Consider the following 25,935-nt stretch of genomic DNA (forward strand, 5'->3'; position numbering starts at 1 on the left):
TGACAGCTGTAGAAGCCAGGATTGGGGTTTCTTTTTGGGGAGGGGGGGAGAGGGAGGGTGAAATTTGGCCCTGATACCTTCACGAAACACACACATTCCCAAAGAAGTTAATTTTTCTTGGTCCCATATGGCCTAAAGGCTGACGTGATTAAAGGTCTGTGTAATCCCACTGCAGTTGAGGGAAGAACTCTGATTATCAAATAAGTAGTTGCAAAGGGTGTATGTCAGATTTTGACCTCAAGTATTTACATTGTGCCCATCACCAGGGTACACAAGAGCAGAATTGGGCCCGAAACTTGTGCGTGTGTGTGTGTGTAATATATAAACTATATTGTTTCTCTTTCAGAGATTGGCAGATCTCAAAAAAGTGCAGTTAAACAATAGAAAAGAAAACTCTAAGCAACAAGACCAAAACACACATTTAGGGCTTTCTACCTCTAACAACAGCATAGCTAATACACCCCAGGATTACATTAACAGTGTGAAATCATTCCCATCCCGGAGCCCTTCACAAGGAGACGAAGAAGACTCAGCCCTGATTCTGACCCAGGACAACCTGAAAAGCTCTGATCCTGACCTATCAGCCATCAGTGATCAGGAGTCAGGTGTGGAAGATTTGAACTGCAGGTCCCCAAGCGGTGGTTGCCTGCCTAGTGAAGATAGTGGCAAAGATTCAGATGAAGCGGTGTTTCTCACAGTCTGAAATGACATCTGTTCATCAGATGAAGAACAGGGACTGTCCTTGAACATTTTTAAAAAAAAATTCCAAAGAAAAGGAGCTGTGCAACTGTGTATGTAAAGGTCCAGGCAGAACAAGCACTTAATAGCTGTAATAAGACACAATGTTAAAGAAAGGTAATCTCTGCTATTATGAACATTTATTTAAGCCCCTTGCGGTTGCTTCTTTTAACCTTATCAGAGCCATACAGAATTATTCATTTATTTTTGCTTTCCAAATGTTATTTTTATATTTCCATAATTATGCCTACTGTACATAACTGTTTTTGTTGAGTATTTTTGCCTTGAAGGTAGCTGTGTACATTGTGGAAATATTGGGTTTGTTTCTCAAAATTTTCAAATTTAACAATTTTGTGAAAATTTTTCTATTAAAATCCTTTTAGCAAAGTAAAAGTAGAACTGAAGGAAGCAAATGAACAGGATTACTTGGGTGCGTAAATGGGACCCTGACCCTCCAGTTGGATCTGTGTGGGTGGGTCTTTGAGTAAAACTGGAAGAATATAAAAATAAACGCACAAACATTTTGGTAAACCATGACTTTGCACTGAATGATAGGCATCAGAGTTTACTTTATTTATGATTTGTATTACCATAGCTCCTAGGAGCCCAAGTCATGGAGCAGGACGCAACTGTTCTAGGCATTATATAAACATAGAACAAGGACAGTCTCCCCCCAAGGGTCTTACAATCTAAGTAACAAATAGCTTTGTTGTTTTTCTAGCCTTTACATAGTATTATTTCTATAATCATTCCAAAACAGACCAAAAAAGGGCAATTTTTAAAGACCACAGGTAAAATTTTCAAAAGTGCCTATGTCCCATTGACTTTCAATGAGACTTAGGGTAAAATTTCCAAAAGCACCTAAGGGCCTAAATTACTTTTTAAAATATTACCCCAAAACTGAAGTTAAAGGGATACTTTCAGTAGACGAGGCCCAGAAATTAGATATTGCAAAAAATATTTTCTCAAATCCTAATACTGATAGAAATGTCTTGTTTTAAAATAAATTCAATGAAGACATTTTCATCTGAATGTAAACTTTCTCTTGCTGTTGCATCTGATGAAGTGAGCTGTAGCTCACAAAAGCTTATGCTCTAATAAATTGGTTAGTCTCTAAGGTGCCACAAGTACTCCTTTTCTTTTTTCTCTTGCTGTATTTGCCAACCCAAACATGGTTGAATATTACTAGGACATAAACCCTTTATGTGAAACGGACTAGAAATAAGTAATTTATTTTCATTGAATGAAATGGAAAAAAGCAACAAAGTATGCTGTTTAAAATGATTTTTTAAAACATCTATCCATTTTAATAACTTAACATCTTATTAGTAACAAAGGTCTGGAAATATGCAATTTTAAAAAATTAAAACTCTGTTTGAAACCAGTAAAATACTAACATTTTTGATTCTCTTGTTTATACTAAATTACTTTACTTTGTCTTTTATTTTATGTGCCAGCATTTACAATTGAATAATTTAAAAATCTTCTTGAAGTCCCTTTGGGCTTGAGCTATAGTTGAACATAAAATGGTAAAAGGTGCAAGTTTGCTTTAGTTATATTTCTTGTTAATCTTTCAAGAACAGGTTTTACAGGCAGAGTTTGCCTAGTCAGATGCCATAGCTATTCTTAAATTTGTTGATTTTTAATATATTTCTAGTAATTTAGTCCACTTTTGTAGGAAAGTTTTCATTCGGATAAGCAGCTTTGTGTGTAAAAAGACCGGCTAGCCCCCAGCCTCATAGGAGAGCTACCATAATTGGACAAAAGCGTAACTTGCTCTTATTTTAGCATTAAACTGAATGACCAGATCCTCAACTTGAATAAATCCTTGTAGCTCAATTGAAGTAAATGGAGCTATGTCAATTTATACTGTGCTGAGACTCTGGCCCTATATATATTTTAAAATGTTTATGCATTTTTAATAAATGAAAGTCCTGATTTTAATTGTACTTTGAAAAAGTGTATTTCACATTTTGAACATAAACTTTACAGCCTATGATGTTAAAGGAGATCTTGAATGAGTTTTCTTGAAGAAATATACACACAACAAGAACAACGATGCAAATACCTACACAACGAGAACAAGTGATGCAAATAGATTCTGCTTTAAAATACAAAAGAATAATAGTTTTCAGAGATTCTGGCAATATCATTGCACATTAAAATGTAACATTGCAGATTATGGTGTTACTCTGGGTGGTTAGACATATCTAGAAATAGATGCAAAACTTAAGTATGTTATATATGCAAAATGGAAGCACTAGCTTCATGTTGCTTGTGAAATTATTGTAATGATCTTTATAAGTAAAATATGACTGTTTTAGACACCCATCTTTATAGAGCAGTTCCCATTTGTATACCTTACAGTGCCTGGAACTTTGGTTTAGTCATTTTCATTGTAAATGTGTGTGTTGTAGCATTATACCAGCCTGATGAAAAATACTTTAAAAAAATAAACTGCAACTGTTGCATGTTGTTGAGTCACATTAGTGCATTAAAGAGAGGCTTGCTCACACAGCTTTGTAACATAAGGCTTAGGAAATTCAAGAGGCATATCAATTGGAATGAGAGATTCTCCCCCTCCCCCCCCATGTTCTCCTACATCAGATAGTCATTATCTCCATTTTTGCGGAAGACAGACGTGGCCACTATTATGAAATCCTGTTTTAGTCCCCCGATAACTGTTGCATGACTACTCTGTAATTTGAGACACAACACAATGAGTATGATGGGAGGAAGAAAGAAATTAAAATAACCATGTAATATAGGTTAACTGTTTATTGTGGCAGATGGTTCCAACAGTGAAATCCTGTTAAAATCAATAACCTCGTTCCCATTGAGTTTATTGGAGCCATGATTTCACCCATCTTTAATTTAATAATAATAAAAAAAATCCCTAAAAGCTGGTATCATTGGTTGTCTAACTTTTTTCCAAGCAGGATATGGAGTGGGAATTTGAAGGGGTGGGGTGGTAATTTCACAAATTAATTCATTTCTACACACAGAGGATGCATGGATGAAAGCATGGAGATGGCATGGGAGAAGCAAATAAAAAGAGGAATGATTGGGCATTAGTTGTGGAGCACACAATATAGTAAAAAACAAGACAGTTGGGAAAGGCTTTAAAGGTGAGGCGAAGAAATTTGAACGAGATGGCTCAAAACCAGAGGCAGGCAATGAAGGTTTTTAAAATAATCAAGGAGAGGAATTATGTGGTCAGAGCCATCAGCAAGAAAAAGAATGCTAGAAGCCATATTTTCAGTGGATGGGGCGAGAAGGTAGAAAGCAATGCTGGTTTGTGAGGCTGGAGATGAAGGTGCACTAGTACAGATGGGCAATGTGTCAAGAGACATGCACACATGTCAGTTTCATAATGAGAAGGCAGGATTTAGAGACTGTGTGGTACAAAGCACAGGGAGTTGAAAAAAAAAAAAACCCAATTACAGGCCTACATGACGAGGAAGAATGTGGTGCCAGCAGTGATTAGAGGCTTTGTCTTCACTCAAGAAGTAACATGGGCTCTAATTTGGCTGATGCCCTTAACCTGGCTCCTGTGCACAAAACCCTCTCAGCCAAGCATAATATTGATTTACATCAGAGCAAACTGGCTTGTCCTAGGGTACAGGCTAAAGCCTTTGTGCTATTTACACATTGGTTAGTAACCTGCCAGTTTGCAGGGAATATGCAGGCCAAACCCCTCAAGCGCTTATAGCCCTGCACTGCCTTCCCACAATTCACTGGGAAAGAATCATAGCAACTTGGCTTACTGCAGCACTAAGAACTATGGGCTGTGTGATTAATTCCAAACCTGTTTATAATATGGTTATGCAACTGACCCAGCTAGTAACTTACAATCTGCTTATATTTAGTAAAGTCTGTTGCTCATAGTGCTGGTGGATAGAGTTGAAATTTGATAGTTATCAACCTGACTTTAAAATAAAAATGTGAAACAGATTGGGAAGTATATGGCAGATGTTAAAATGGCCCCTTTCAGGAGAGTGTAATCCCAGTGCGAGATCTTGTCAGCCAGGTATAGTTGTATATGAGACATTCCCAAAGGAACATATTTGACTTCGCTGCTTTATACTGCAGGTGGAAGAAATCTTTTCAATATATGAAATGTTACAACCCCTACACAGAGAATTCAGCTCTGCATTTCAGCTGTCAGTTGATCCAAAGGAGAAGGATAGAGATTTACATTAAATACAAAAGATTTTACTGCCGAGATAGAAGTTAATATAAGCTAGTTACCATTAAACTGCAAACAGAAATTAAATCAGTTACTGCAGTACAGAAGTAATCAACTAAAGTAGAAGAATAGTGATGACAAATTAGGTCCTCTGTTCCTATTTTGAAAATTACTGAACTGCATATTTACTGAATATCACCATTTTTCACTTGGTATAACACATCTGTATGCACTTTGTCACAAAGTGTGAGGCTACACAGTGCAGGCTGTCAGGCATTAGTCTGTCTCTCTTCTCTAATAGTACGTATTTCCTATAATAGTACGTATTTCCTAAAGTTTCATTAGGCCTAGAACATGCAATATTATAGAAAACAGACTTTCTATAGGCCCACAAGCAGCCTCCATGCTCCAGCACTCTCAATGGGACAGCTATTTCAAAGTGGAGTTGCAGTAAATCTACTTAAATGTACATGCACTACAAGGGAAAGGAAGAGGGAAATTGTGAGCTACTTATTGTTTTGAAAACCACACCTACATACTTTCATTAATCAGTGTGCAGAACATACTGTAAGGGCTACAAAGGAACTTAATATTTGGTTCAGGTGAAAAAAAAAAAAAAGGTCAGCCTGAAACAAAAATGTTTTGAAATTACTGGCAAACTAATATAAAAAAAAGTAGTGTCAAGCCAAAACATTTAAGTTTAGATTGAGGGTTTTTAAAAATAAAATTGAGGAAAATTCCAAAATATTTTTCTTAAACAAAAGTTGAACCATTTAACTTTCAGAAATGCTGAAGTAAACTGTTTCAACACTTCTGATGGGTGCCCCTTCCCAACTGAAATCAATTCAAATTCACCAACTGTTTTAGTGGACCAAATCTGCATTTTTCAGCAAAAAAAAAAAAAAAATTTGAGGCAAAACTTCTCCCAGCTGTACATTTTTAATGTTCAAATGTTTTTTGAGGATTAAAATGTGTAAGTCATCTTTCAGGGTAATGCTTTAAGTGGTACAAGGAATATAATAATCATATAGTCTCTTATTTGCCCAGCGCTTCTCATCCTGTAAGAGCTCTATCTGGTTTACAAACTGAAACTATGCCCAGAGATCACTTTGCCCACCACCATATTCAGCAGCTGTTTAAAACAGCACACCATGGTACAGAGGATAGAGAATAAGTTTTTCTAAATAAAACTGCCGGGCAACTATATGAATTTAAAAAGCACCCATCAACGTAATTTAAGTAAAAAGAATATTACCCCATTTGAAATTTGGGTAGCATATATGGTTTAACATTCCTACACTTGTAAGAAGTGCTAATGGATCTTTAATGACTACGAAGAGTCAGATTTAAGTTTTACCTCAAGCCCCTCCCCCCAAAAGAGCATTTCCAGGAACACAGTGGCTATATTAACACAATGCCGGGAGCATTCAATTCAGGACTGACTTAGAGGTTAGAGTGACACCTACTGGTATGAAACCTTTAGTACTGACCTGGTCTGACCCTGTTTAGCTTGTCAGATTTGACGGAATTAAGTAGTGTAGCTGTAGACTCAAGATCATGAAAAAAATTCTCTCTTTTCAGAAAGAGTCTAATGTTTTTCCACCCTGCTTCTCTTCACCTTGTCAGAAGAGGTGTGCGGGAGAGAGAGAACAAGATCAAGATTCCTGAAGAAAGTTACAACTATGATAGAAATAAAACAGAGAATTGCAGTAACTTAATCTATCCCAAAATTCAGGATGTAGCAAATGTATCTATTTCTCTAGAATCTGTATTTTTACTTCATGACTCAATTAATTGGTAAGATAGACCAGAAAAAAAGAATATTGTACCTTGGGCTCAGTTTTTCACCTGTAGAACATTATGCGGCCTTCGTAATTTTCCTGTTCATGCATTTTAAATATATATATCCCCTCCCCTCAAAGGGAGAGCACTTGACAGACAGGTCTCGTGATCAAAGGTCAAAGATCTAGAAATCACCAGATAAGAGTTCTATTCATGGCCCTTAACATGACTCTCTGCACAGCCACTGAAAAATCAGTTTCCTTGTATAGTAAATCCAGGTAATTACTACCTCAGAAGGGACTTGAGAATTAAATTAATGCTTATAAAGTGCTTTGTGTTTCTCAGATGAAAGACACTAAACACCACCAAAACTATGTAAAGAGGTGGCCTGACTTTTTTTTTTTTTTAAATGTTGTGCAACAACAAATTCCTTTGGTTTTGCTTAAAATGAAAGGTGATGTCTGGCTGACAGCTCTGTAGCTAGTTAGTGATGGGTGCCTTGTCACTTCAGAATGAAGAGTCCATTTGTACTTTTAGTATAATAGATATATCAGCAGTCTGTAAACATACTATTTTTCCAAAGCATCCGTTCCTTAAACTGACTCTACTTATCCAACAAGATGCAGGTAACGTTTAGTTTGATATTATTTGAAATAAAAATAAACTGGCATTGAACATTTTTGGCATCAAGGAAGGGAAGTCTGATATTTCACGGACAATGATAAAAAGCACTACCAATCTCCTCCCCACAAAGTTCACTATCCTCAAGAGTCTTCATAAAATAACCCAAGCAAATGTTTTAAATTCAAAATACAAAAGATATGAATTATGTTTTATAAAATGTACAAAGCTAGCCAAAGTTACATGTTTAGATATTTAATCTCTAAAGAATGGCTGGATAGCAGTAGGAACTTAAATATGGTAAGGACTATCAACAATAAATACAAGAAATATTAGTGCAAAGATTGCAATAGAAGGATTTCTTGAATAAAATGAGAATATAAAGAGTCATTCTAATTTGTACAAAACAGTCCCAGCACTGTATACAATCTGTTCTATAAATACAACCATTTACGATGAAATGCTTATTTGCAAATAGGTGTTAGAAAATGTGCTTTGTTGGGTTTGTTCACTCTTCTCTTGGCAGGTCTAGTTTGCAGGATAGTCTATGAAGACAAAAGTTTCTATAATTAGACAGCTTACCCCTAAAAAGCTATTTTGCAGCTCCTTCCCGCCCCCCAGTTACAGATACGTATTTCAGAAAGTAGATGTTCTCCCCAATCCACACTTTTTGAAGATACCAATTATTTCCTTCCTTTGTATAGAAACAGACAAACAAGGAATTTTGACTTGAAGTTGGTCTACATCCAGAAATGTTATGGGAAATACCAATAATTTTAACACGACGGTTTGCAGTTAGTAAATATAGAGTAAGTGCTATGAAGGTAATGCAAAGTGTGTGGGAATTTGTCTTCATGTAGCAGTTTACCTATAATGGAGCATGAAATTGGCTGTGCATTGTTATTGCCTGTTGAAGTTTCTCCTCTTTGGCTCTTCTACAGTGGCAAATCTAAAACACAAACAAAGTGGACCAGTTAGCTCTGAAAAGAATAACCTGCTGTGTTTTATTTTTGTATTTTACACACCCAATCCCTATTTCTTTTTTAGTTCAAAAGTTGCCTATTTCATGGAATCTTAAAAGAGAGACTGACCTGGGGACCACTTCCCCACCAGCAATTCCACCAAAATTCACTCATATTTGCAAGAACATTCCTGAAGCAGTTGCTTATGTAGAAAAGTAATTAGGAAAATATTTACAGTATCATTAGATGCCTTTACTATGATTTATCTTTTGAAAACAAGGACAGAGACGAAGAGCATGTGCAGTGATCATGAACCATATTTTAAGACTATCAATTTTAATTATTCTCTATTATTTCATCCTTAAAGGGTTAAGGAAATTTAAAAGTGATGAGGTTGAGACTCTTAACATAGCAGATTATTCTACAGATCCAGTCTCTTCCTTCCCCCTCTTTAAACTGGTTTTCTTCCTTATTTCTGTGCAAGAATAGAAGGACAATACTATATGTGGGAGAAATCACAGAAATGTAGTACTGGAAGGGACCTAAATAGGTCAACTAGTCCAGTCCCCTGCACTGAGTCAGGACTAAGTATTACCTAAATCACTCAAAATGTACACTCAAAGATACATTTCATTGCTCTTGCTCAAAAAATGGGATGGAAGACTACATTTCAGCACTCATACACATTTCTGTCCACCTTGTAACAATGATATTATGTCTCTGACAAAAAAATCAGTGCACACTCTCCCTTTTACAGTTTAGGGCACAAAAAAATATACATAGAGCAAAGAAAGTTACGGGGTCACTGCTATGTGAGTGTGGCAAAACCACAAGAGATGTAAGTCTCTGTCACAAAGTACCTTCTAAGATTAGGGGAACTGGGCATAATAAAAAGGGAGTATATAGAAGGCACATACAAGAATAACCTAGAGTCCAAGAACGTGAGAATGAATTTACAAGACTACAAACCATTTCTAAGGTTACGGACAATCTATATAATAAGATATGTTGCCATCTTGGAAGAATCAGAATAAATTAGTTAAGACTTTAAGAAGTGTGCAGCAGGTCACAGAATCCAGCATTCTGAATCACAGAACTGCTCCACTCTTAAAAGTGATAACTCAAGTACTGGTTTCATACACACCACTTGTACAATTCATTTCAGCTTGAGAGTATATTACATACTGTTCTCTTTTCCATGAAGCTACTAAGAAAGTCATCTATTTCCATTTTTCCTTCCAAGAAATCTTCTGCAATAGTGTCAGACTCCTCTTCGGCTTCATGAGCAGCTACTTTCAGTCTGGCCTGCAAAGCACTGGGACTGCAACTCTGAGGAAAAAAAGTTTCCTGCTAATCTTAAATAATCATAGAAAACCACGTTTATACACCAGACCCTCGCTAGAACGCAGGATTTGGGATCCATGCCAAGTACTGTGTTATAGCGGGGACCACGTTAAAATGAAATTACCGTATACAGTAAATGTCACATCCATAAAGTAAAGAAAACCTTAGAAAATAATCTCCTACTTGAAGGAAACAATAAACGAGAAAAAAAGTGTTGCTTTATTAGAGATTTAAAGTAGACATTACAATAAACTAGTCTAGTTTTTCTTAAAAGAGTCGGTGAGATGCTTTCGCTTCTTGCTGCTGTGCTGCTTCTGCTTAGCAAACTGCAAAAGACTATGTAGCTGTAGAATTTTTTTGGCTCAACGTCTTGCGTCTCAAACCATCTCAAAGCAGTCTCTAACCCAGCTACAGTCGCAGCGGATGTTGGAATGATGTCCACTTCATCTTCCTCTTCTTCCACCGCGAAGGCCAATTCTTCAGCTTCTGGAATGTTGTTTGGTTGTACCGCCTGAAGAATTTGGTCATCCATTAGACTTTCAGCAACGGGACAAAATTCTTCTGCTTCATTGTTGCCTCTTATCCAGGACTCAATATTTTGTGGCAGAACAGTTACCCCGAGCCCAGACAGTTGCTGGCACAGCTCCTGCATCCACTCCATGTCTGTTCTTCCAACTTCCTCCTCTGTAAATCCCTCGAAGTCGAATTCCTCGTCAGACTGTCATCTGCTTTCTTCATTTTCTTCCAGGAGCAGGTGGCCAAACGACACTCTCAGTCCCACCATCCAACAGCAGTTTATCGTTTCAGCACATAATAAATTCCAGGAATCGCTGCCAATGTAAAAGAAGTCTTTTATAGTCAACTTCTTCAGGAAATCGGTGACAGACAACTTGCTTTCTATCATTTGTCGTACCAAGTTCCGTCGCTAGTGCTGCTTAAAAATGGCGATAACACCTTGATCAAGTGGCTAGATTTTGGAAGTCGTGTTTTCAGGTAAGTATTGAACCCGTATTTTACGGTCATGGGTTCTGAGTCTTTCGGCTGGAGGATGCGCTGGACAGTTGTCTAGCAAAAGAACTGCCTTTTCTTCTAAGCGTTTTGCCCGCAAATGCTTTTGCGCAGAAGGGACAAATTCGGTGAAGAAACATTGTTCAAAAATCTCTCCTCATCCAGGAATTTTTGGAGTTCTTGTAAGAAAATGGCAGGCAATTCACATTTACGTGATGAAAGCACCAAGGCATGCGAGACTTTCCAATGCACAATGGTTTTAATTTATGGTTGCCTGTTGCATTCACACAAAACAATAAAGTAAGGTGATCTTTTGCCTGTTTATATCCTTCTTTCTTATATTCATCTTTTCTGACAGCCAGGGTTTTATCAGCCAACATTTTATAATAAATTTCTGTTTTGTCTGCATTGTAAACCTGTTCCTCTGAATAACCCTCTGCCTGTAAAATTTCCCTCAGCTTCGCAGGGTATGATTGTGCGTCGTCGTCACAATCGGACCAGAGATTGGAATGCCTTTCTGCTGTTCTTGCACAAACCATGGGTACACCACAGAATCAAGATTGGCATCATTCGCTAAATGGGCTCGTTTTCTTTGAAGGCCATGCTCTTCATCCAGGTTATGAATGTAAGTTCCGAGCTCGTCAGTATTCTTTAGCCATCCACAAAAGATGAACTCGTTGATGCCAATATCGCGGCTAATCTTTGCCTGGGTTTTGCAATTTTTAAGTTGTTCGATAGCTTCCAATTTCTCCTGCACCGAGTAAGCCTTCCTTTTGCCCGACATTTTTGACATCTTCCTAAAGATAAATACAGTACTGTACCTGTAAATTTTTGTTACATTACATTGGTATGGCGTTCTATGCCTACAGCAATCGTCTTAGGGCTTGTCTACACTACCGCACGGGGTCGATCTAAGATACGCAACTTCAGCTACGTGACTAAGCTGATGCTCTCCCATCGACTGCGCTTGTGCTCCTCATTCTGATGGCATACTAGAGTCGACAGGAGAGAGCTCAGCGGTCGATTTAATAAGGTGAAAAAAAAATTGTACTGTACTTAAATTTGGGATCCATGACTGCAACCGCGTTATATCCAAATTTCCGTTATACAGATGCGCGTTCTAGCGAGGGTCCGGTGTATTACACAAGGTAGATAAAGGAATGCATGAAAACAGCTTAATGGGTGTGGGAGAGAACATTACTGTAGTATCTTAAAATTAAGACTGCTAAGCAACTTAGAAATTTGCCACCTACAGGAATCAGTGAATGTTTAAATTGATTAAAAAAAAATCTAGACGGGAACACAGAATGAAGACAACATTTGGAAGAGTAGCTGATTTGGGCTGACTTACCCTTACACCTGGGCAGAGCTCCACTGATTTCAGTGATGCTGTGTGTGGTTGTTAAAGCCCACCCTCACAGATCTGACTGCAGGGTCCCCAAGGCCTTTGAGATCACTGTTTCTAGAAGTCATTATTAAAAGATGCTCTAAAGCAAAATATAGAAAGTAATCAATAGGCTTCACACTTGAAGTTCACGCCAGAAACGTAAGGACTGGTCACAAACCTGAGTAAGTGGAGCCAGGTGAAAGTACAAAATCTTTATAATCATGGTTTTCAGATACCTTTGGAATAAAACTGACTGAACAATTTAGTTTACTTTTTCTAGTTCAAAAAAGTTTATTCTCCTAGTCCCAACAACATGCTTGTATCTGTAACTTGGTATCTACGTGAAACAAAGAACTGAATGCATCAAGACAAAGGGAAATTTAAGCTGAACATACTGGTATTTTTCCTGAAGAAACACCAATTTGACAAAGAGGAAAAGTTTTATGGCAGCTCAAAACCAACTTTTAAGCTAACCAATTCCATTCACCTTTTCTTTATCCAGCTAGGCTCAAAGTCAATTACACTGGCCTCATCTCTTTTTTTGAAACACACTTTAGCTTTGAAAATAGTCAAGTCTTGTTAAACTGCGATACTGATATTACGTGAGAATGGTTCACTTATAGTTGGTACTTTTATACATATTATGCGGAGAACTAAGCTGGACTTCAGCCCTGGTGTTCCTTCTCCTGAAGTAAGTTTATAGTGTCTGGCCTAGAACTCTTAACCAGGTTTTAACTGTGTTCTTGATTTTATTACCTCGTCTGTTACAACTCCTCCCATCATAACAAAGAGTTTGATTAAGTCATCCTGCTAACTGGTTTAGTTAATGGATTTTTTTGGGGGGAGGGGGTGTCAATCTTTCTCCCCAATACCTGCCTTTGACCAAATTTGTCAGGAACAATTCTAATGGCACTATCACTCAGCATCTGAGAGATTTTTTGCTACTGTACCACTGAATGTGAAATAGGATTTGGTTGTACTACTACCGTCTGTTTTGTTTTTAAGCTAACTTTACACCTAAGAATTGACTGTCGCAGAAATATTACATAGCTCCACTTTACTCAAATCATGGGAGCCATGCAGACTCATATAAAAGCAGAATCTGGCCAGAATAATATTCTTTACAATTTTTATTATACTTTTGTCCATAGTTTGCAGTATGTTATTCAAAAGTCAACATGAAATTAAAAAAAAAGTTATACCTCACTAAGCTCATGCTGTCTTTGCATCTTCTTTTCAAAGGTGGCTTTCATCTGAGTAAGATGTTCATACTAGGGGGGGAAAAAGATTTCTTAAATACAAAGAACATTTCAGCTATTCCTTTTCCAGAAAATTTATTTTCATTCACTTACTTTATCAAGCACTGTTTGCCTTTTTGCCTCTAGACTGGGTTCCAACAGTAAATTTTTTTCTGTAAAATAAATAAGCTGTTTAATTTTAAGAGACTATGGTTCTGAAAACACACCCATAGTTATGAATATGTTGAAGTCTTACTTGCTAACTCTTCAATGCTTTTCACTAAGTCATCTTTATCCACTATGATTTGCTTCAGCTGGGGCAGATTCACAAACTGTTCCAGCAAAATATCCTCTTGCTCATTCATATCTGTCAGTTGTGGTATACTGGATTTAAAAAAAAAAAAAAAAAAAGGATATACAGCAAAAAGGCCAATCAAAAATGAAAGCTAGTAACTTATTTGGGATTTCTTTTCCTCCAGCAAAGAAGCCATGTTGTTTTATCTTTTCTTACACTGGACTCTACCATCTGCAGTGGACAGGCTTTGAAAGGTGGTATTAGGGCATGGCTACACTGGAAACTTCGGGAGCACTCCCACAATTGCGCTTTGAAGTGCGAGTGTGGTTGCGTGTGAGCACTGGGAGAGAGCTCTCCCAGCGCTCCTGGTAATTCACCTCCATGAGGGGATTAGCTCCAAGCCTCGGAGCCGGTTTACACTAGCGCTTTAAAGTGCTCTAACTTGCTGCACTCGGGAGGGTGATTTTTCACACCCCCGAGCCAGCAAGTTAGAGTGCTATAAAATATAAGTGTAGCCAAGCCCTTAGTGTCTTTAGTTTCAATCTTTACTTCCTTAATGTGCTCCTGAATGTGTTATCTATTTCTGATGCAACACAATTTGAGAAATTAGACTAGAAACATCACATTGTTGGCAAATTCTGAAGCGCTATGGAAAAGCTTAGAAGATGATACATTGAGTCCACATTTCTCTTTAGTCATCTTGGAAGGCTCAGACTTGCTGGTAATGTTTCTTTAAAAAAAAAAAGAAAGAAAAGAAACCAAAACCCCTTTGCTATATATTAAACATATGCTACTAGTGCTTACAAGCCTCATATCTAAACTGCTTGTTGATACACCCTTAAGGAATTCTCTGTTTCCAGAGACACTAAAACTGTTGTTCATCCTGCCAAACCTGGAAATGTATAGGAAAGGTCAACTGATTTGCATTCTACAAGAAAGAGTTTTTGGTTTAGTCAACTATTAAGAGTAGGACATCAGAGTGTGAGCAAATCCATTGTCTCAGACTAATTTTAACTGAAGAATGTATTTCTTTCAGACAGATATATCTGGCTTCAGAGGCTGTTTCAAAAGCCTGAAGGAAATTCTCCAGTGAAGGCTACTTGTTAATGCCTTGCCACAGCTTAAAAAACCAAAATCAGCCAAGTGGCAGTATGGATAAATGTTTATTGTAAGAGCAAGTATTTACAACATAAGTTATAAATATTCACAAAAGTGGAAGTCTTTTTTATGGGCGATTGCCCTAAATACAGTATATGCCTTCCTGCCTTTTTTGTGACTTTCATTTTCCAGATGTTACACTCATTGGGTGCCTGGTGATGCACAGGAAAACAGTTTGAAGGACACAGCAAGAGACTCTTTTATAGCTTGTCAGAGTAATGTAAGACAGCATTACCTATAGTTCCCAATATATTTTCCTATTAAAAACCCTGAGCAAGAAAAATACCTGAGTTAATAAAAAATGTCTAGCAACCTACAGAAACTAAGGAAGTCATGGTAAATATGAGTACTCTTTTCTCCTAATGAAACTTTTTGGTGGCTATCTAGCAACAAGAAAAAAAAAAATCTTTTTCCAGTTCAAGCAGTAATTGTCATATGCATTACCACAAAGTAAACACTTTTCTCTCCAAGATCTTACCTTAATTCTGAGAGCTCTGGAAAAGCATCAGGAACATCAGGCATCTTGTAACTGAAGCCATTCTGGCCCACCTGAATTGAAGTTTAAAAGCATTATTTAAACTTTGAATAGTAATTTCTTTCTTTTGCTTCTAATCTCATCTAAAAAGCCCTTGCCATAGCAAGAATGGTTGCCTCTGCACACATCTGCCCTGAGAAGGATTTGTATTCAAATGTCTGGACTAGCTCTGAGGGATGTAGGTGTAGACTGCTTAAGTGATAAATCTCACTACACATACAAACCTGTAATAGTGCTTCTGTTGTTGGAACAGGTAATGGCAGGTCTGTGATCAAGCCATAGGATGGAGCAGCGGGTTTGTCTGTAGTGTAACCTGATTCAGCAACTGGCACAGAGGCTATAGATCTATTTGTTTCTTGTGGTGGGTATGGAGGAAGAAACGGAAAACCCTGAGGAGTATAATGAGGCATTCCAGCTGGTTTACTGTAAAGACTAAAAAAAAATTACCATCAGCAACTAATTGTTTACTCTTCATTTATGATATTTTAAAAATACATCTGAAATTACTAGCGCACATGCAAGGTACATGGTTGTTGAGCTTTTGAAGTAGTACACAAGTATTTATTATCTTAAAAGTAATAATAAAAATGAGAATAAAAAAATAATTCTGAGGGAGATACTTTACCATATGTTGCTATTTATACAATATTTAGAAAGTTTTTCATAATGCAGTAAGCTCAATTGTCTCAGTTATATGCTCTCAGATTTGATATAGAGCCAATTGTAAATGTAAACTCAAGTTTTATGCTTCTCAGAAGTTTGTGAAAACATCAGTTTAAACCTGGTTTCCACTAAGAAGCCCTTAAAAAAAATGAGTTGCAATGTCTATTAGGGTTTATTCACCCTACAAAACTTAAGAGCATCAGTAACAGATAAAGCTTTTAAGCAGTTTCTGAAGTGATTAACTTTTTTTTAAATTCAAAATTGCATATGATATTGCTTGTCTGTGATCAATAATTTCTGAAGTATGGACAAGGCTATAGTGTCATTTGTGAATCTGTCCAATAGATAATATTTTAATCTAATTATCTATTGGACAGATTCACAAATGAATTAAAGAAAAGTTGCCTTCTAGTTTGGGAGTTTCAGATCCTGAGGTAATCAGCAGGGCACCCAGGAACAAACAACTACTTACAGGAATCATTGCCTGAAGTGCTTGTTTTGCTAGTGGTACACATTCATTAATCTTCAGAAACATAAAAGCACTAAAGTCAAACTAACATGCTAATACAGGAAAGCCAACTATATTTATCATTTTAAAATTGACCCGAAGTGGCCAGATCCATACAAATCAATTAGCTGAATTATACATTTCCAGCCTGAAACAAAACCATTCTTTGGACATTTTGCCTCTCCTTCAACTAATTTACATACTAATTGTTTCCAGTTTGTTCCTTGACATACTGTTACATTCATACATTTCCTAAGAAAATCTAAAGATTAATCTGGAAATTGCTTGTCCAGGTTTTGCATACACTTGAAAATGGTCTGATTTCTCAATTTTACCTTTATGTATACTTACTATGGAAATGACGTTGAGCTAGGAGCCAAAACTGGAGGATTCTTCCAAAACTCATCCAGTAAACTCTGAATAATTTTTCCAAGGTCAGAGTGCATTGTGAACTGGTAGAGAACAAAATCTATATTATATTTAGCACTCCTAAAGTATCAAAGAAGCTCACCAAAAAAAAAGTACATGAATGCAATTGTGACGTCATTGACATAAACTGTGACTGTATAGATTGTTGCAACCAAGGTCACATAGTGACATCAAATTTTGTACAAAAGAGGTTAAGTAAGGTGTCTATGACAAGGTTATGATTTGCTGGTTATGTTTATGCTACCTGTATGCATGTATCATTTTTGTATTTAAAGTTATAAGTATTGGCTTTATACTGCCTGTATTTCAAACTTGTGCTATGCTTCTGGGTGACATCCCAGACAATTTGGCATCAGCACTGCCTAGCCTGCTTGATGGCCCATTAAGGGCCATCAGCTATACAGCTGACCCATTGAGAGAAGGCAGATATACCTTGTGACTCAGCAAGGCATGCAGGGACATGCCAATGGACAGAACTCTAAAGTTTTTCCATGCCATGTGCTAGGTAGCTTGTTTTTGGAACAAAGGAAGCACAGGCTACATGGCAAGAAGACTATAAAAGGCAGCTGCATCTCCTCCATCTTGTCTTCAATCCTGTTTTTTACCTCTGGAGGAACTTTGCTACACTGAAGCTCTGAACAAAGCCACTGAATGACCCATCCAAGCTGTGGATGTACTCCAGAGACTTGATTTGAACTTGCAGTTTATTCCATCACTGCTACAAGCCTGAACCAAGAACTTTGCCATTACTGTATGTAATTGATTCCATTTAACCAATTTTAACTTTCATCTATATCTCATTCTTTTATGAATAAACCTTTACATTTTAGATTCTAAAGAATTGGCAACAGTGTGATTTGTGGGTAAGGTCTGACTTATATATTGACCTGGGTCTGGGGCTTGGCCCTTTGGGATCGGGAGAACTTTTTTTTTTTTTTTTTTTACTGGGGTATTGGTTTTCAGAACTATTCGTCCCCATCACGAGTGGTGACACTGGGAAACTGGAGTGTCTAAGGGAATTGCTTGTATGACTTATGGTTAGCCAGTGGGGTGAGACCGAAGTCCTCTCTGTTTGGCTGGTTTGGTGTGCCTTAATAGTAAAGGAAACCCAGCCTTGGGCTGTAACTGTCCTGCTCTAAGCAATTTGTCCTGAACTGATACTTTCAGCTGTGTCCCGCCAGAGGCCGCATCATTATTCATATGATATTGTTGTATGCCTAAACATGAGTTATAACTCATGTATAATTGCATCCACATTAGAAGGTTGTATAACAGTACAGAAACAGATCATTAAAGTGGTAACTCAAAATGTGTGTAAACAAGCCCTTAGCATTTTTAATAAGTCATTTCTTTAAGAGTTGAAGCCTCCTGAGCTGAGAGTGGGTACTGGAAATCTATGCATATCTTCCATTATCAGATATGGGCTATCTATATATGGAATTGTTTCATAGAAAAATGACTAAACAGACCTAATGCTCATCTGAAAGCTCAATAAGTTAACACATTAATCTGAAATAAAAAGCCATTCAAATAGTCAAAACTACAAAATTGGCTCTGTTATTTCTAAGTATCCAAAAATGACTGGGAATTTCCTAGAAAGAATTTTCTACTAAATGAACTGGAGTAAAACAACTCTGATATACATACATATACACACACACACCCTGGCAGAGAAAACACAATATGTCTTTCATTTGTTATCTAGGATAGGTAACATCTTTAAGACCTGCTTAGTGTTGCATGCATCAGTAAATTGCAAAGTAATCTAATTTTAGATTACAACAATTTCACAACAAAGCAGGAAGATGTCTTTGCAAATCAGACTTAAGTCACAACACATGGTGCTATCCATATTTAAGAAACCCTACAGTAACCCTCCAAGTCACTGAAGCTTACAGCAGTGCAATAGAAGTTGTTCTGAGTGATTATTCAGAAATATTGTGGGTTTTTCTGTTTTTACACAAAGCACATATAGATTAAGTTTTCTATTCCTAGTAATTTGTTATTAGATGTACTAGAGAAGTCAGAGTGCTACATATATGAAATCTGCTATATAACCGTTAGGGTGTGACATTATGAATTATACATACATTGCTTATTAATGGACATGCCACATACACTCCTTGTTTGTCCATTAAGTGATGTCTTACTGGTGGGAAAACACTGATCACCGGTTTTTCCTGAGGAAACTGAGGAGGAAGCAAGCTGTAAACACAAAAATACTTTATTATTATTGGCATTTTTAACTGTCTATTATAAGCTTGTCTTATTAAGAATGTGTTGCATTAAGAAAAAATATCAGATTATCCTACTTCCTAACAGGAAAAACTACGGAGACAGAGTGAGGTGCACAAGAGGGATTTTTACTTCAGGTATATATTACTAAATTTGTGGGAAAAAAAAGAGACAGTAACATGAGTAGTGACCTCTTTGAATATGTCTTTTCTGGGATCAGATCAGTTTAAACAGCAGGAAAAAAAACTGCATCATGTCTCTTCAATAAAAGGAAGAGAATGTTAATCAGAATGTTAAATGGCACCGAGGAAGGCAACTGAACTGAGAAAAGGAGAGAGCAGATTGTACTCTCCAGTGCAGCTGAATAGGCTTAAATACCTCCATGGTGTTTTGGGATATACAAACTTTGGGCTTGCTTACAACAGGAGACTCACTGCAGCAAGCCAGGGTGTGAATCTACCACTTGCATTGCGGACCCTCCAATGCCCTAAAAGTTTGGTAGTGCACTTATACATACTCCTGTTTCAAACACCAGCATGTGAAAGGTTTCAGAGTAACAGCCGTGTTAGTCTGTATTTGCAAAAAGAAAAGGAGTACTTGTGGCACCTTAGAGACTAACCAATTTATTTGAGCATAAGCTTTCATGAGCTACAGCTCACTTCAAGCATGTGAAAGTACACTATGGAACTTTCAGTGCACTGGAACAGGGTCTACACAGGACATTACCATGTGGCAAGCTAGTGTGCCACAGAGTCACACCCTGGCTTGCCATACACTAATGTCCCACATAGACAAGCCCTTCGAGAGAAAAGGGCGATGCCCTGGGAACCACAGGAGAATTAGGTTCCGTGACCAGGCACCAGAGCAAATGCTCTAGGCTAAAGCAGTAAAAATGTGCAACTAAAACAGCCTAGGGTGCCAGAGACCATGGCATGCAAATTCAGAGTAAACACTGTAAAAAACTTAATTTACAGTAGAAAAGATGAATGAAATAATTATCTTGTATGACTGATGTTTTAGTACAGAAAATAAAGAGAATTAAAAGGAAAGTTTCTATTAGTAATTCAATTCAAACTTTAGAAACTGCTTGCCATTTTATGTGACTTAGCTTCCTGCTGAAAAAATGTAGGCTTGCTTTAGAACTGAGCCTGAAAATATGACATGTACTTTGAGCGTTTACTAGTACAGTAAAGATATGCACATCTGTAAGTGTTTGCGGGAATGGGGCCTTAAGTTTTATTATTGTTACTATTTACGAGGCAAGATTTTAAGTTCCTAAAGTTATGTTTAAGTAGATCTCACGCTACTCACACGTTAATATTAATGGTCAGGTTGTTTACGGTGAATGGCAACCTATATTCCACATCTTTCTGTATTTCGGCAATGCTATAAAGGAAAAAATTGTTAGAGTCCAATTAACAGTAGATCCAGACATTACTTTGATTTATTTTTCTACTATACTTGTAAAAAATGAAAGAAAACAAATTGTTGCAATTATTTAACATCTTCACAGAATGCTGACCTAGATAAAATGAAAAAGAGAAGGACAGTTGTGAACTGTTAAGATACGTGACTGCAGGCAGCTTACATAAAGGCACGAGAAAAATCCAGGCTTCGTAAATGTAATGTCATCTCCATTTCCCCAAAACATAATTAATCCTTCTAATTGCAAAGATAATCTTCATACTCTGAACAGATTCCTGGTTGCCTTTGTTTCAGTGTGCAGCCAAGCAGGCTGAAACAACAAGACTAAGGGCTTGTCTACACAATGCAGCTTTTAACGACAAGGCAGTGTCGACACAGCCTTGTTGCTAAAAGTCAGTGTGTGTAAATGCTTTTTGTTGGTACTTTGTCGGCACTTTTGCCGACAAAATACTTCCAGCCCTGCGAGCGGTGTTAGCTTTGTGAGCAGGAGAGTGCTCCTGCCGACAAAGCCACGTTCACACTGCAACTTGTGTCAGCAAAACTTTTGTCTTTTGCGGGGAAGGGGGGCTTTTTAAAGTACCCATGAAAGACAAAAGTTTTGTCAACAACTTCGCAGTGTGTGAACTTCTTGTCCTCGTTTATGATAAATTAAATACCCACTTCACCAATTCACTGCAACTTTTCCTATTAGCCTGTCAAAAGTGCTGTTCTATGGCTTTGCCATAATAGATGAATTTTATATAGCACATTTTATCTATAGTTGAAGCGCTATATAAGAGCTACGTGAGCTAGCTATAGAAAGAGTCATTCTTGCACAATTGTGTTACAGTCTATTTTAAGAGTTATTAAAATTTAGTACAATAAACCCATAGCATGTCATTTTTGACAGATTAATAGGGAAAGTGAAATACATATCTATAAAAGACACTTTCAAACTGGAAGTCATATTTAAAACAAAATGCCTTACTTGTGTTGCTAAAAGTATCTTGTTTGCTAATAAAAGAAGGTTATTCATCTTTTGTTATTGCACTACCACCACTATAATGTAAATTGATTAGTCACTCTGACCTGTTTCTAAAGTTTCTAAAGTTCTAAAGTTAAACTTTCTGTTTCACTTTCAGGTTCTCAGGCACAGGATCAGTGCTTCAATGCACAGATTATAAATAATGTAGAAATGTTTAAAGACAAAACAGTCATTCCTGTAGCAACTTCACAGATATTAACAGAAAAGTCTGAAATTTGGGGGAAAAACAATCACACGCTCCAAGATCTTCCTTTAGGGGACAGAGCAGTGATACTCATTGAAGGGCCACTACTTTAATGAAGTGGAATCTCATCGTGAAATAAGTAATTGTAAAAGATGTTCTGAAATTGTGTTTGACACTTGACTTTTGCAACATTCTCATTGTTGGCCTCTGAAACATACACATGGCATGCCTTTAGTCCATATAAAGTGCATCCAAAAACTCATCTTCACTGCCCATCAATTTAATTACATAACTCCCCACAATGGGTCTCCATCTACTATCACATGGAAATTAAGCTTCTCACCACCTCAAATCTTTTGTGTCAGGCTTTGCATTGTCCTCGGTTCCCTCTGCTCTGCCAGTGCTCCCAGTCTCGTCTGCCCATTTGTTAGCTTCTCTCAAAATCACCTCCATGCCTTCCTCTGCACTGTTCCCTAGGCATGATACACCCTCCCTGAACTACTCCACAAAGCTCCTGTCTTGTCCACATTTAAAGTTCCACTCTACCAAGCTGCTTACAATGAATCAAGCTGACTTGTACAAACTTGTAATGTATATATTATGCTGGCCAGGAGCTCTGCTAAAGTTAAATTTGAGATTAGTTTACTGTTTTACAGCCAATATTTCCAAGTTGTCTAAAATCCACATACTTACTCAGACTGCCTAGAAAATTTCTCTGCCTCATGGGGTATGGGGTAGGGCTAGTGGTCCAAATTTGAGCTCTTTTGCTCCAGATATAGAATCATAGAATATCAGGGTTGGAAGGGACCTCAGGAGGTCATCTAGTCCAACCCCCTGCTCAAAGCAGGACCAATCCCCAATTTTTGCCCCAGATCCCTAAATGGCCCCCTCAAGGATTGAACTCACAACCCTGGGTATAGCAGGCCAAAGCTCAAACCACTGAGCTATCCCTCCCCCCCAACATAGTCTGCCTAAAAAAGTCACAGGAATCAAATTTGTACAGTTCTTAGCTGATCAGTAGTAAAGATTATCTCATTATAACACTTTTTGGTGCAAATTTGGAGTCAAGGGATTCCTCAGATAGCACACTCCAAATAAGGAGCTGATTTCAATATTGAAAGTGCTCTAAAACTCAGAAGCATAATGAGTGTGTCTTGAAAACTGGTATTCCACAATTGGGTCTTGGGCAACCTTTAGCAGGAGGGGGAAGGAGAACACCCAATTAGATGAATGAGTCAGTTCACACTTCTGAGCGTGGCTGTTGTATTTATCTCCAGGTCCCAATTCATCTGAGACTGTCCAAATGAGTCAAATGGGCTACTTCACACCTTTGCAGCCCTCCTATTCCACAGAGGGTTGTACAGAGCCCCTTCCTTCTATATTAGCCCCCAAAGTGGAGTACAGAGTCTGGGACTCTGCTCCTCTCCACTCCCCCTTTGCTGCCTTACTGGTTACTATTTTCCTTCTTCCCTATGGCCCCTCCTGCTGTATCGGGGGCACTGAGTGGCTGGGAGAAAGGCAGAGCTGGTAGCAGAGTGTCAGGCTATGTTTACAGCAACAGGAGTGTTTCTCTGGTCATCCTAATGCTATCTACACCAGGGGTTATGTTGGCTTAACTATGCTGCACAGGGGTGTGGATTGTTCATACCCCACAGTGACATAGCTGAGTCAACCTAACTGTTTAGTATAGACCTGGCCTCAGCAAGGTGTACCCAGAAGCCTCCTTCTCTGCGCCCCCACTCACACACGCCCTCACTATCTCCACTTCCTCAAAATCAAGGAAAATTCACTGCCAGAAACTTTTTTAATGCAGAATTCCTTAACTCTTTATTTTCAGAGGTTTAAGTATAATTGCACTCGATGTTCTGGAAAGGTATACGGCATTGCCAGCCATCTTTAACTCTGTGTTAATGACATTTTTGGGCAGTGAATTGTATATGATTTGCCTATTTTTATTCACATTCTCTTTCCCCTAATTTCTGTCTACTTGTCTGTCCTTAGATCATGAGTTCCTCAGAACACGGACCATCCTTACGGAGTGTTTCGGAAAAGCCTAGCTCTTAGCAGGCACAACCTTAAACAAACAATAGCAGTATCTCAACATCTGAGTAACACCACAACTCGAGCATCACAATGAAGTATCAGGATATTATATCAGGATTTAGCGGTGCTCTGCAACTACTAAACTTAACTTTGTTCCCCTCTCTTGGCTCTTGAAAGGGAGTGTGGTTTTCTTCTCCTGCCCTGCATTCCTGTCCGGCTGATGGAAGAGGAAAAAGTTCTCTCCTCTGTTTCTCATGCCAGGTTCTTGAAGGGATCACGCTTTATCTGTTTAGCACTCTCTTGCACATCTTGAAAGTATGGTAATGCTTATGTGATCAGTGCAAATATGAATGCACCATGAGAACTGCACATGGCTCTAAAGCCACAAGTTGAGCAACACTGGGTTATAGTGCTGCAAGACTTATGTTTAAGAATACACATTTCCAGTTAAATTTAACTAGGCAAACCTAGTTTTGGATTCTTATAGACCAGAAGTTTTCAACCCATGGCTCACATGTGGCCCAATTAACACACAGCTGCGGCCTAGCTCAGCTGTGTGCAAAAGGTCACAGGCCGGTTCACCAGCTGCCTCCTGGCCCTGCATGGTGGGCTCGGGGTCTGGACTGCGGGCCTCTGCCCGGCCCCGCACAGCGGTAGTGTCAGGCTATGGGCTTCCCCCCTCCCCGGCTCTGCAGAGAGGCAGGGTTGGGCTGTGGGGTCCCGGCTGCCCTTCCCTCCTGCAGCAGCGGCAGGGTCGGGCTGTGGGGTCCCGGCTGCCCTTCCCTCCTGCAGCAGCGGCAGGGTCAGGCTCTGGGGTCCTGCCTGCTCTTCCCCACTCCTGGCTCCGCACAGCAGCAGAATCAGGGTCTGGGGTCCTGGCTACCCCCTGGCCCTGCGCAGCAGCAGGGTCTGGGATTCCCACCCTGCGCTCTGCTCCTGGCTCCACTCTGAGACACTTTACTTTGATTCTTGTTATACCTTTCACCACTAAACAGAAGAGCCCTTTAGTTCCAGGTACTTGTGAAGGTACTAATACATCAGAACCATGATGCCTCACACTCTTCTCTTTGATAAAAGAACAAACTGAGCGTTAAGTTTCTCATTGTAAGACTTTGTCTACAGTAGGAGGGCTTTGCCAGGATAGTTACACTCGCAAAACCCACCAGTGTGGAGGCCATTCATATCGGTACAAAAATGTCCGTACTGATGCAGCTTAAGTTCAAGAGAATAAATTATATTGGTATAAACAGATATGCTAGTACAATTACTTCTACATTATGGCTTTCATAAGTGTCACAACTTTAGTCACTTCTGTTATGTTTTTGCATGGATATGAAAAAGGCAACAGATACCGCCACCTCATCTGAATTAGCAACAACATTCAATTGGCTACTTTTTATTCCTGAAGAGCCAAAATAAAGGAGGGCACAGCTGGTCTTCTGCATCGTTAACAGAACCGCTTAAGGAATAATTGGAGGGAAGGTCCGCCCTTTACAGACGTGCAAAGGCAAGGAAGGAGATGAGACTGCCCGGCTGTCACAGCGCCTAGCACTATCTCTGATGACGATGCAGGAGAAGGAAGCCCCCGGCTTGCCTCTCGTGTCCCAGGTGGACTTTGCAGGGCTAACAGTCACAGAACGGCTCCCCACAGCCCCGGACTCGCCAGCCCCTGGCGCGGCGCCGAGTAACTCTCGGGCGGCGGCTGCCCTGGGGCTCCGCGGAGAGCGAAGCAGACGCCGGAGGGAGGAGGGGAGGCAGGTACGGCCGGGCAGCCCGGGAGGGAAATAACGGGGGCGGCTCGGGGATGACTCCCGCCCCCCCCGCCGGTCACTCACGCGGAATGGGCGCTGCGCAGGGACTCGATCTGCCGCTGCTTCTGCTGCTGGAGGCCGGTGAGGGCGGGGAGCGGGGCCGCGGGGGACGAGGAGCCGCCGCCCTTGGACAGGGGGAACAGCCAGTTCATCCTCCCCGCGGCGCCCGGGCCACCCGCCGCCCCGAGGGGGAGAACGCCGCTCTGCCCGGCCGCTGGCGGTGCCGGTTTCGGTGCCCTCAGCCCTGGGCTCTGCTCGGAGACAGGAAGTAAGCAGCGCGAGCCACTGCCCTCTCAGACATCAACACACGCCCCGCGTGATTCGCCATACGTCATCACCGCTCGGCGGACGCACCT

At 39.2% G+C, this 25,935-nt stretch overlaps 2 protein-coding genes across 5 annotated transcripts in view; one reads left to right on the forward strand and one right to left on the reverse strand.

Annotated features, from left to right (window-relative positions):
* The window catches only part of MTMR7 (myotubularin related protein 7), an 89,240-nt gene extending 85,593 nt beyond the window's left edge, over positions 1-3,647 (forward strand). The window contains exon 14 of the mRNA XM_073341923.2: positions 347-3,647. Coding sequence (XP_073198024.2) covers positions 347-703 — 357 coding nt within the window. The 3' untranslated portion in view covers positions 704-3,647. The remainder of the gene's footprint in view (positions 1-346) is intronic.
* VPS37A (VPS37A subunit of ESCRT-I) lies at positions 860-25,919 on the reverse strand. Of its 4 annotated transcripts, none has more exons than XM_073341926.2 (12): positions 25,604-25,917; positions 20,404-20,478; positions 18,948-19,062; positions 16,780-16,880; positions 15,482-15,689; positions 15,201-15,271; positions 13,526-13,653; positions 13,384-13,442; positions 13,234-13,302; positions 9,478-9,621; positions 8,199-8,279; positions 860-7,875 (listed from the first exon to the last, which is right to left on the reverse strand). In XM_073341926.2, the coding sequence occupies exons 1-11, from the start codon at positions 25,729-25,731 to the stop codon at positions 8,199-8,201; spliced, it is 1,179 nt and encodes a 392-aa protein (XP_073198027.1). In that variant the 5' UTR covers positions 25,732-25,917; the 3' UTR covers positions 860-7,875. The 4 variants fall into 4 exon arrangements, with proteins under 4 accessions (XP_073198027.1, XP_073198025.1, XP_073198028.1 ...); XM_073341924.2 differs by having other exon boundaries at positions 9,478-9,639; XM_073341927.1 differs by lacking the exons at positions 860-7,875; positions 8,199-8,279; positions 9,478-9,621 and adding an exon at positions 9,835-11,441 and having other exon boundaries at positions 25,604-25,919.
* Positions 25,920-25,935: the final 16 nt, after the last annotated feature.

The sequence above is a fragment of the Lepidochelys kempii genome, chromosome 4 (genome assembly GCF_965140285.1).
Source record: "Lepidochelys kempii isolate rLepKem1 chromosome 4, rLepKem1.hap1, whole genome shotgun sequence".
NCBI classification, from domain to species: domain Eukaryota; kingdom Metazoa; phylum Chordata; order Testudines; family Cheloniidae; genus Lepidochelys; species Lepidochelys kempii.